A 12500-nucleotide genomic window follows, 5' to 3' on the forward strand; every position below is an offset into this window, starting at 1 on the left:
CACACAATCACAGTTCATTGTGATAAAAAACATATGGATAGTTAACAACAAAGTCCCAAACACCACAAGGTCCACGACATTTTCCTTGACCATCGTACAGGATGGCGGGAAACTATCTTCCTCTCTGCAACGTTTGCAGGAAATGCAACAAAGAGCAATTTTAAAAGGTGACTTGGGCCGTCATCAATGCGTCACGTCCAAAATTCCAACATTCCTACCCAATCCAGGTCACGTGACCAATTATCCTTCATAAATGAGCACCCCTTTCTTACTTCGGCACGACGCGAGTAACATGTGGTTAATCATAAACGAGCTGGGGGAGTTATACGCAGTTCGTCCTGCTTTGAACGACGCTTGCCAAATATTTGGTGGCCAGGTTTGCAAAATACTGGTCTTGGCACAACAACAAGGGTGATATAATTAATTAAAATTAATGCAAAACAATTAAATAATTCTACATTCTCATGTGTCTAATTAAAGAAACAAGATGAAATAATTATTATTTATTTATTCAACCAATCATACAACAATAATTACCCCTAAACAACCCGGGTTGCTATTATAATGGCACAAATGGTCATCATCATCATCATGTATCGTACTCTTATACAGAGCGTTGGAGCTGCTGAAGCAGATACAATCCCGGCTCAGGCTCAGGAAGTCAGGACAGGAATTTGGAATTTGGCCATGCTGCCCGCGACAGCTCGCCTACTCTTCACGAAAGGACACTGTGGGATTATTTAATGTCCACCAACTAATAGCGGCAGACAGAACACTCATTTAACGTCCATCCGAGAGATGATGCACACATTGAAGAATCACCCGGCCTGTGAGACTCCAGAATCGCAATGTGCATACTTCGAGGCCATCTTGTCATCGCCATCAATGGTCAGGAACAAAATAAAACAAGAAGACGTCATGCGGAGCACGATACTTGCAAAATCCGCCCCCCACCCCCAAGAAAAAAAATTCCATTGATACAGCAAATTGTCCATTTCATCAAGATTAAAATTGACAATCTTGATCAAAGCTCGGGTCAACAGGAAGAAAAGTGACGATTTTTCAGATGAAAAATGATGATTTGGAAGGTTGACCTTGAGTTGACCTTTGGCCTTTTGACCTCAAAAAGTTAGTTTCCCTATTTAGTGACTCAATGTGCAAATGCTGTTCAATTTTCAAGTCAATTGGATGAAAATTGAGGATTTAAAAAACTTGGCCTATGTTGACCTTTAGGCCTATGTTGACCTCAAAAATAGTTGGTGGTTGAATTCAGTGACCAGATATGTAAATCATCTTAGAATTTCAAGTCAATCAAATGAAAATTGGTGATTTTAGAAATTTGGCCTATGTTGACCTTTTGGCCTATGTTCACCTAAAATATAATTTGTGGTTGAATTCAGTGACCAGATATGCAAGTCATCTTCAAATTTCAAGTCAATTGGATGAAAATTGAGGATTTTAGAAATTTGGCCTATGTTGACTTTTTGGCCTATGTTGACCTTTTGGCCTATGTTGACCTTAAATATACATGGTGGGTGAATTCAGTGACCAGATATGCAAGTCCTCTTCAAATTTCAAGTCAATTGGATGAAAATTGAGGATTTTAGAAATTTGGCAAAGTTGGTGACCTTTGGCCTACGTTGACCTTTTAAACTTTTGACCCCAAAAACAATAGGCTTCTCAATTGGGATGACCTATACAACTTGGTGAAGTTTCGTGACGATCGGTTTAGAATTGTGACCTGTAGGCCGGTGACAGACAGACAGACAGAACCACAAACGCAACCGACCAATATACTTGAAAAATCTTCGAATTTGCAAGTAATAAAACTGCAATTAAAACCTACCACCTATTTGAAGCATAAAGATGGAAACCTGCCATTTGGCGAAAGTCTGGCGCACCGAGTCATTGGCGGGTTATTGCACAGCCTCATCCAAAACTGGTCTGGCTGAAAATGCACCTGGCTTTGTTCGAGTGCCAGGGAAAAGGGGGAAAAAAATCCAAGTACGAACAAAATCCTCATCTTTAATGCGATCAGATCTCTCACTGGGGCCTATCTGTTCATGCATCCTCTCGGGGCCCCTAAATAACCTATTGACAAGATCCGGTCCTATTGGGTTGACGTGGTGAACTCGATGCTCAACCGAATCTGGCCAGGGAATTGGTATGGCAGGCACAAATGATGAACCCCAAAAGGTATTTCAGTGTCACTTGGATCTTGCCAACAAAACTAGTCTGAGGAATGTCTGCAAGTGGTGCTATATCATAGTGCAGGCCTTCCGTAAAAAGGCAAGTTAAGTTCATTGTCTTGGGGCACTATATGCTTAACGGCCCTTTGGATTAAGGCAACAGGAATTTGTACTACATTTTTATTACGTTTAGAATCCAACACCAAAAAGCCATTTTGGAGGCAAACATTATTTTAAAAAGAAGAAGAAAAGAACCACCTTTAGAGGCCATTTTTCCCCGCAAAGCAGGGGTTGGCCTTTTTTCCCTGCAGAGCGGGGGTTGGCCTTTTTTCCCTGCAGAGCGGGGGCTGGCCTTTTTTCATGCGGGGGTTGGCGTTTTTTTCCCCGCAAAGCAGGGGTTGGCCTTTTTTCCCCGCAAAGCAGGGGTTGGCCTTTTTTTCCTGCAGAGCGGGCGTTGGCCTTTTTTTCCTGCAGAGCGGGGGTTGGCCTTTTTTCCCCGCAGGGCGGGGGTTGGCCTTTTTCCCCCGCAAAGCAGGGGATGGCCTTTTTTCCCCGCAGGGCAGGGGTTGGCCTTTTTTCCCCGCAGAGCGGGGGTTGGCTGCGGGGGTTGGCCTTTTTTCCCCGCAAAGCGGGGGTTAGCCTTTTTTCCCCGCAGGGTGGGGGTTGGCCTTTTTCCCCCCGCAAAGCAGGGGATGGCCTTTTTTGGACACCGTGGTCCCCTTTTTGAAGCAATATTTTATGGCCGGATGCCCTTCCTGCCGCCAACCCTGTTAGTCGCCTCTTGCGACACACAGGGAATTACCAGTGAACTGGTACTCAATTTGCCGACCTCGGAAGGATGACAGGCTGAGTCAACCCCCCTGGCGTTCATTCATCGATCGACCGGGATTCGAACCCAGGATCCTAGGATCCCAAGCCGGCACCCTAACCGCTAATACAACACCAGGCTAAGTCAAAATCAGGCAACTTTTAACACATTATTTTTTAAAAAAGGAACCGTATTCACAACTGAATTAGTACATCATTACGAGCAAAATATTCATATTAATCCTTGACAATGTTTACGCCACAGAATACCCAGGCCAACACAAAATGTTTGTTATGCTCGGAGCATTATAAAAGTTTATGCGGACGACTCCATTTTCCGCACAGCGTTATTGCTCTCAGAAGGCCGCGATGCTCTGCGCCTCCATTCTGTTGCCATGCCAACTCGCTTGCCAAACTCCACTTTGCTCAGCAGGTTGCTAATAACGTGTTTACAAAGACATGAGAACAGCACCTTGCTGAGCTTGCTCGTGCAAGTCGGTTCACCGTCGTTACTACATTTCAGTCACCAGTCAATCGGATTCTAAAAGCCGACCCCGAGTTTGAGTCGAGGCCTAAAGCTTAAAGGATGTAAAACACAGCAGCACCGAGCGCCAAAGCTCACACTGCCGACAACTATCGGGGACGCCTCTTCATGGTGGTTGTACCAATGTACCCCCATAACGCAAGTCGGGGGCCAAATCTTCCCCATCCTTCCCTGCTGTCCGGATTCGTCAGGGCAGAGCAGTCATGGTCAGAGTGTGCCGATCGGTCCCCATGGACCGGCTCCTTTCCCTCTATTTTCTCTCTCTCCTTTCCCTCTCTTTTTTCTGTCTCCTTTCTTTCTCTTTCTCTCTCTCTCCCTTTCTCTCTCTCCCCCTCTTTTCTTTTTCTTTTTTCTCTCTCTCTCTCTCTCTCTCTCTCTCTCTCTCTCTCTCTCTCTCTCTCTCTCTCTCTCTCTCTCTCTCTCTCTCTCTCTCTCTTTTCTTTCTTTTCTCTTTCTCTCTCCCCCTCTTTTCTTTCTCTGTCTCTCCCCTCTTTTCTTTCTCTCTCTGTCTTTTCTTTCTCTTTCTCTCTCTCCTCTCTTTCTCTCTTTCTCTCTCTCCCCCTCTTTTCTTTCTCTTTCTCTCTCTCTCCTCTCTCTCCCTCTTCTCTATTTCTCTCTCTCCCCCTCTTTTCTTTCTCTCTTCTCTCTCTCTCCTCTCTCTCTTCTCTCTCTCTCTCCCCCTCTTTTATTTCTCTCTTCTCTTCTCCCTCTCTTCTCTCTCCCTCTCTCCCCCTCTTTTCTTTCTCTCTTTCTCTTTCTCTCTCTGTCTTTTCTTTCTTTTCTTTCTCTCTTTCTCTCTCTCCCCCTCTTTTCTTTCTCCCTTTGTCTCTCTCTCCCCATCTTTTCTTTCTCTCTTTCTCTTTCTCTTTCTCTCTCTGTCTTTTCTTTCTCTTTCTCTCTTTCTCTCTTTCTCTCTTTCTCTCTCTCTCCCCCTCTTTTCTTTCTCTCTTTCTCTATCTCTCTCCCCCTCTTTTCTCTCTCTAACTCTGTTGTGGCCCTGACTTTGTGAAGGTGGGGTGCACCATCCTAGATGTGCAGGATCTCTGGTTCGCACCTGGGAGATCAATCGGCTATCTGTATGCCACGGGCCTATTCAAGAGAACTGTCTGGGGCTATACAACAATAACAACAACAACAACAACTCACACTGCCAACGAAGCTCACAAAATAGGGTAGGAGGGAGGCGATCTTTGCATTGGTCTGCAGATCTTGCAGTGCGATCTGAGGTGGTTGCGGGGAAAAGACAGACGTGTAACCGATCAGTTAGCACTGTGCAAGTAGGCAGAGGTCACATTTATAATTGCGTGCGCTATATATTCACAAACTTTCATGGGAAACAGATTGCACATTTTGACCATGTCGACACGACTGCAATGCCGGTATGAGTACCATGACCGATCACTCACAACGAATGAAATCCGACGATGACAGCAGCAATTACCTTCCTCAGCTGCATGTCGTCCCCCAGTATGGCTTTCGTCACGCGCTGGTAATAGTGCAACATGTCATCCGGGAGAGCCCCAGAAGAGGCGTGAGCTGCGCATGACACACATCAGCGAGGAGAAAAATACATCAGGGAGCGCACCACCGTTCGACTTATTTGAAGAGTGCAATTTTATTAACCAATGTGAAATGAATTATGACAAATAATGTACATCAGGAACACAGCTCCAAGAGAGCAAAGTAGGAATGTTGCTGTGGCAACGAAGTTCGTAGGAATCAGTACGGATATGTGGGTGATGCAAGTCGAGCCATCTGATGGTTCTCATTACAAAATGGCGCCCTGAAACGCTGAGAAACGGTGGGAACTGGAAACGGAGAAACAACAGCTGCTCAAAGTGTGTTAGTGCAAAAATAAATAAATAAAGCGGGTCGGCCCGTTTGGTCATGATGCTCAGAACCCAGGTTCAAATGGTGTATACAAATGTGTGTAAACGTGTCAATTGTCCACAAATGTCCTTGCAATCCATTTTAGAGTACACTTACTGCTAATGCTAATGTCTTTGTCCTATATGCGGTGTATGTACAAGTTCCACCATGAGCCTTAAACCAATGTAAAGTTAAAAAAAAATGTTATTTTCCCAAAAACCAAGTAAGTACCCAGGGTAACCCCCACCCCCCTACCCCAACTCCCACCGCCAGACGACTTGCCAATTCTCCCGGAGGGAGCTGGTGCTTCTAGTTCACCAAATCAAATTGATCAATAATTGCTTGGTGATCTGGTCTTATCATGAAACAATCGTCAAATTAAAAAAATATGACAACGGCTAAATCAAATTGTTTAAATTTAAGTTAACTCTACATCATGACACAACGGAAAAAATTTTTTAAAGTCTGGCCAGTTGGACGTTCCCACCTGACGACTCTTGAAGCTGGGAGTTCAGGCTCAAATTCCATATTGCATGTTCAATTATGTTGTTGTTGTTGTTGTTCTATAGTCCTGGACAGTTCTCTCAAACAGGTCAGCGACATGGAGACAGCCGATTGATCGGGCAGACATAGTTATAGAGATAATGATAGAGGGCAGAGAGAGAGAGAAAGCAGAGAGACAGAGAGAGAGAGGGCAGAGAGAGGGCAGAGAGAGAGACAGAGAGAGGGCAGAGAGAGAGACAGAGAGAGGGCAGAGAGAGAGAGAGAGGGGGCAGAGAGAGAGAGGGTAGAAAGAGAGGGCAGAGACAGAGAGGGGGCAGAGAGAGAGGGCAGAGAGAGAGAGAGAGAGGGCAGAGAGAGAGAGGGGGGGCAGAGAGAGAGGGCAGAGAGAGAGAGAGAGAGAGAGAGGGCAGAGAGAGAGAGGGTAGAAAGAGAGGGCAGAGACAGAGAGGGGGCAGAGAGAGAGAGGGCAGAGAGAGAGAGGGCAGAGAGAGAGGGCAGAGAGAGAGAGGGAAGAGAGAGAGAGAGAGAGAGAGAGAGAGAGAGAGGGCAGAGAGAGAGAGAGGGCAGAGAGAGAGAGGGCAGAGAGAGAGGGGGGGCAGAGAGAGAGAGAGGGGGGGGGGGGCAGAGAGAGAGAGAGAGAGGGAAGAGAGAGAGAGAGAGAGAGGGCGAGAGAGAGAGAGAAACAAGAGGGAAAGGGCTGGTCCATGGGGACCGCCAGGCACTCTGACCGTGACGGCGCTGCCCTGACGAATCCGGGCAGCAGGGAAAAATGGGGAAGACTTGGCCCTCGACTTGCGTTGGTGGGTACAACCACCGCGAAGAGGTGTCCCGATAGTTGTGTTCATTTTTGTTGTCTACTGATGTCCTTATAATTCATGTAAAAGTACAATAATGTCTCCTAATGTCCTAGTACTACATATAATATATTGTCGCGTAACCGTGATTAACACCACAGTTACGGATGACCGATTGCGAGACTTTACACTCCCGAGGCGAAAACTCAATGGCGGACTCAAGTTCAACACCAACGCGCGGAAGGCCAGACGCAGCGAAGGCTCCGCAACCTTATCGATTAAAATCAAACACCCAGGAAAACTGCGTTCAGATATTATGTACAAAAAGTAATATAAGGGTTTATTAGGAAAAGTAAAGCCAGTGAAAAAGCCCGCCGGTAAATCTAATAATTCTAATAAACCTAAATCGGGACGTCCCCACACGACTGACAGCAAACACAAACGAGGGAGATTAATCACGAAAATAACACGTCCCGTCGTTCAAAATATACGCGGAGATCGGGCTTATCTGTCTTTGTCGTCTTGTATTGTTGGTGTCCAGCACCGCTCCTTCCGGCCCGATCGCACACCACGAGGCCCCTCGCTCCAAGCACCACGCGTCCGACGCAGGCCAGCGGCTCCACTTGACCAGGGACAGGAAGGACTCCTTTCAACTCCACTCGACTCGACGACGCGGGAGTGCTGGCAGCCAAGTGCCAACGAACTGCTCAGTGCCAACTGGGTGTGCTCTCGTGTGTCTCCTGCGACTCCCCACAACCCGAACTGCACTCGAACTGCGACTGGAATGGCGTGTCCTCTCCAACTCTCCACCACCGCTCAACTCTCTGGTGCCTGCCTGCGTCTGCCAGTGCCTGCCACGAACTCAACTCAACTCAACTGGTGCCTGCCTGCGTCTGCAGTGCCTGCCACGAACTCAACTCAACTCCTGAAATGGCGTCCGACCGTCGCCTATATTGGTGGCCGATGACGTCACATTGCGCACTCCTCAGCCAATCAAAGCCTCCCGCGACTCCTGACATCTCCCCCGTTACGCGACCCTGCGGTCCTGGCATAACACGTGCCGGCCAGGTTTGTAGGCCTTTGGAGGTGTACACGGTGGCGGCCAATTGTGGTGGTGTTTTTGACCTGGTTTCCTGTCAATTTATTACGAAGTCCTTGTCAGGGAAAGGGGGATTATTTAATGTTGCGCTAAGGACCTAACTAATGTTTATGTGGTTTGCAGTGCCATAAAGGACAAAGGTTTGATTACTAGGTGATACTCACAGGGGCGTTACCTTTAATCCCTCACTATTTAACACTCGGACCTCCAGGTAGATCCACAATCATACATCTTACCCCGACAAACGCCTAAACATCAAGAACTTATTACATGTAGAGTCCCTGTCACGACAGCCGAATACCTACCTATTCAGATCTACCTAGCTCTAGATGTTGCATTACCAAATTCATAACACAGCCCCCCCCCTGGAACCGTAGCTCCTGCAAGGTTCACCGCAGGGCTACCATTCCAGCCTTAACACTTACTGTCACACACTTAATTAACCTATGAAATAAATCAGGAAGGGCTGTGGGAAGTGAGTCGGACTACCTACCTACACTTCCTTAACATGCTGAACCCCTTAACCATCATGCAAGTATGTACATCTTCTTCGTTGTTCCTGTGGAGGGAGGAAACAACAACACACAACACTAACTTAACCACAAAACTTAACCATCTTTCCAAAACTCAAAACTCTAACCTTTGTACATACCCCGGTCTACAGACCGCGTCCCCCGGTGGATGCCACAAGACACAACCTTACCTGCGGGGCCATCCCCAATGCATCCCACTAAATTTTCCACGGCCCTGTCCAGATGTTACAGGTGAGTGACACGGCTCGGTGGATTTCGCCCACATTCATGCTACACAGACCCCTTAACCACTCATTCTCATTCCATAGGTCATCAAGGCATTTCAAAAATCAATAAGGTTCTTCTTCAATACACCCCCCTGCAGGACCATGGCATTGATGTCATTCACGTGTGTGTGCATTCCTCAACTAGGCAGCGGGGGGGTACCGCACAAAAAGATGGTGGGGGCGCATCAGGCTGTGGTGCCCGCAGTCCCAAAAACAAGTCAACCGACTTACAAGTTCATTGCCCCCCCCCCTTTACCTCTTGGCCCCATGACAGCCCAACAGCCCCTTTCCGCCGTTACCTCGCCGGTGAGGGTCTCCACACACACCAGGCTCCTTTGCCTCCTGCTTTCGCGCAGCAACACGGGTCACCGGGGGACTTCCTCACCCCGCGGCGCCCAACCAGACCCTCCACCGACGAGCTCCAATTTCCAGTTACCACCGGCTGCCAGGGGTAATTGCCGCAGAGGGGGGCCCGCAGGCATCGCTCCTCAGAGCTTGCTCTGTACCTGCGGACACACACACCTTCCCCACCCACAAGACCCCAAAACACACTTCCTCCCCCACTGCCATTCAATTCTCCACACAACTCAGCACAATTCAGTACAATTCCATAGATGGTGTAAAAGGTGTTACAAGGCTTGCCATGGCCTGCCACATGTGAAATCCCCCAGTTCACATTTAAACCATCACACATTTCCAAAAGCACATTTCCAAAAGCACAAGTATCGCCCCTCATTATCTCCAATAATCATCACACACTCTCCAGGTTCCACTCTCACGACCACATCAAAACACGTAACCACAATACAAAAACATACGCCACCCACAAGACACTGTGGCTCCCATTCCATCCCCTCACCGGCCATGTCATCACTCTCACCCGCCTCCCAACTCCAATTTACATGTCCCCAATTTCCAAAGCAAGTCCTGAAGCCTGGGACAGTACTCCTCAAAACACTCACCTCAAGTGCAGGTAGTTGCAGGTTGGTCAGGTTCAAAGTGCAATCCACCCATACAATCCCAAAATTTCACATTGGGCCTACCAAATACTTCCAAATTTCTCTTTTGTCCCCACTACACTGGCAGGTATGTGGATCCGCATCCAACGGTGATCATCACTACACAACTACCTGTGGCCACGACAGCTCTGCACCTCTACCGTGCAAGGGTCACCGGGACAAGGTGAGCAGTCAAAACGCCAACATGGCCCATGAGTGTCCATAAGGGTGCGACCCACCATCCATCCTTCGGCCCCCCTGCGAGGAACACAGCTGCAGCAGCCCCAGCTGGCCAATGTGGTGAGCACTTGCTGCCACAACACACACTACCGCACACACAACCTCGGCCCTGGGGGGCACGGTCGCAGTGCGTGGCATCCCTACAGCCACGTCCCCTGCACCTCCCCATCATCCCCCAGTCCGACTACAGAACTGCAGCCCCCCCCCAGTGCTCACCCACACTTGACCACACCAAGGTCCAGTCAACAGCCATGCTCCACCAGGAGACCCCCCCAGAAGACATGGTCCACACACCTCGGACACACACAGCACCACGTTGACCCTCAGGCTACACAACTACATCCCCATCATCCCGCGTCCCAAATATCAGCACAGTTGCCCCCGCAACCAGTTGAAAGCTGTGTCTTGCTACCCTATTAATTTCATCACAGCCTCCAACACTTTGGTCTACACACCTGGATCAATAATGGCGTCACTGTACAGTGTCCACCATGGCATTTCAAAATCCACCCTTAAATTTGCATCTAACCCACAGATTACCCATGCCAACCATTTGTCACATTTCACTAACCTCACCAAAGAAGGATGCTTTGCCATACACATGCCAGCCGAGCATGGCCCACATGCTCGGCTCGTTACACCTCTCCCGATTCACATCCCCATGGCTCTCTTCCCAACCCGAGAGTCCATAAATCACAACGGAGCATCTGTGGAAGGTCACTCACACCATCGCGTTCCACAGATGCCCCAATGGTTGTCCGGCAGGCTATCTCCATCCCTGTCCATTCGGTTTGACCCGCGTCCATCGACCAACACGGCATGGCAGGTCATCACATGCCAGTTGTCCCAAAGTCTCAGGGAGAGGGTGTCAGGTCGCATGCCCGGGTGATCACTACATCAGGCCCAAGCTGGCCATCTGCGGTGCCACCACCAAAGCGCGACCCACAACACCTCCCCCCAGTGGTCCTCAATATTTGCCATCCCAGGCTTGAGAAACCACCTCGGACCCCTCTGGAGGTCTTAACCCCCACCAGGGTCCGGTGACCCTGCCGGCCCGAGCCACCAGCTCGGACGGCGCCCCGACGGACAAGGGACGCCACACTCCACCAGACCCCCCGTGGGACCCAGGTCGTACCTCGACACCCAAGGCTGGACCCCACGTCCAAATCTCGCCATCACAGCCCCCCAGCTGGCCGGCATACCCAAATTTTGAAAGGGGCAACTTTTGCCCGAGGCCATCACCCATGACCTCTCCATGTCCAGATCCCGCAGCCCGGGGACCAATCCCAACCATGGCTGCTCCAAATCAATTTCCCATTGTAATTTTATTTTACAAATTTTCATTCCCACTGCCAAACCGCAGCTGCAGGGAACAACCTCTACCACCGGTTGTTCTGCCCCTCCCTGCAGTTGATCCAAATTCCCTACAGGGACCAAATCTCCAGAAGCTCTATCTCCCGATCCTCCAAGATCCAAATCCAGCCCGGAGCCAACACACTCCCCCAACTGGTTGTCCAATTTTGGAGCCTCTGTTTCCAAATAGCAGTGTACAGTGAGCGTCCCCTCGGTCATTCCAACCACCTCCTCGGACCAACTCACCTCATCTCCCAGGCTCCTTTGGGCCTGAACAAGCTCTACCTCCATGGGACTGTCACAGGTCTCCAGCCGCTGGATCAACTCATCCTCATCATTAGAAATCATTCCTGGCCCCGCCAGGCTTTGATCAATATCCCCAATAAATACCCGGTCCGGCTCTATCGCATGGACCCCCAAAAACTCTACCCCCTCTTGCTCCGCACCACCGCCCTGGTGCTGCACAATTCCAAATTCATCCCCCGGTTGGGGTGTTGTGACATCCACACGGTCCCGATAAACAACCAGGCCAGAATGTGGGAAACATTCCCCATTACAACTCTCACATTCCAAATTTCCTTCCCCGCTCACCTGTGGACACTCCACGTTTACCTGCAGGCATTCCCCCTCTACCTGTACACATTCCCCATCCACCTGTGGACATTCCCCATCCACCTGTGGACATTCCCCATCCACCTGTGGACCTGCGGTCTCCCCATTTACTTCAATTGCCATTCCCTGTGCAATTCCCAATTTTGCCATTCCCGGCTCCTGAGCCCACTTGTCGCGTAACCGTGATTAACACCACAGTTACGGATGACCGATTGCGAGACTTTACACTCCCGAGGCGAAAACTCAATGGCGGACTCAAGTTCAACACCAACGCGCGGAAGGCCAGACGCAGCGAAGGCTCCGCAACCTTATCGATTAAAATCAAACACCCAGGAAAACTGCGTTCAGATATTATGTACAAAAAGTAATATAAGGGTTTATTAGGAAAAGTAAAGCCAGTGAAAAAGCCCGCCGGTAAATCTAATAATTCTAATAAACCTAAATCGGGACGTCCCCACACGACTGACAGCAAACACAAACGAGGGAGATTAATCACGAAAATAACACGTCCCGTCGTTCAAAATATACGCGGAGATCGGGCTTATCTGTCTTTGTCGTCTTGTATTGTTGGTGTCCAGCACCGCTCCTTCCGGCCCGATCGCACACCACGAGGCCCCTCGCTCCAAGCACCACGCGTCCGACGCAGGCCAGCGGCTCCACTTGACCAGGGACAGGAAGGACTCCTTTCAACT

The 12500-nt window shown here is 49.3% G+C and overlaps 1 protein-coding gene across 1 annotated transcript in view; it reads right to left on the reverse strand.

The window, feature by feature from the left end:
* Positions 1–4463: 4463 nt before the first annotated feature.
* LOC137413723 (TAF6-like RNA polymerase II p300/CBP-associated factor-associated factor 65 kDa subunit 6L) overlaps positions 4464–12500 on the reverse strand; it is a 24916-nt gene continuing 16879 nt past the window's right edge. Inside the window, exons 6-7 of the mRNA XM_078769156.1 lie at positions 4982–5076; positions 4464–4761 (exon numbers count right to left, since the gene is read on the reverse strand). Of these exons, the coding sequence (XP_078625282.1) occupies positions 4630–4761; positions 4982–5076 (227 nt within the window). The 3' untranslated portion in view covers positions 4464–4629. The remainder of the gene's footprint in view (positions 4762–4981; positions 5077–12500) is intronic.

Source organism: Myxine glutinosa, unplaced genomic scaffold, assembly GCF_964187855.1.
Source record: "Myxine glutinosa unplaced genomic scaffold, kmMyxGlut1.1 SCAFFOLD_1503, whole genome shotgun sequence".
Classification (NCBI taxonomy): Eukaryota; Metazoa; Chordata; class Myxini; order Myxiniformes; family Myxinidae; genus Myxine; species Myxine glutinosa.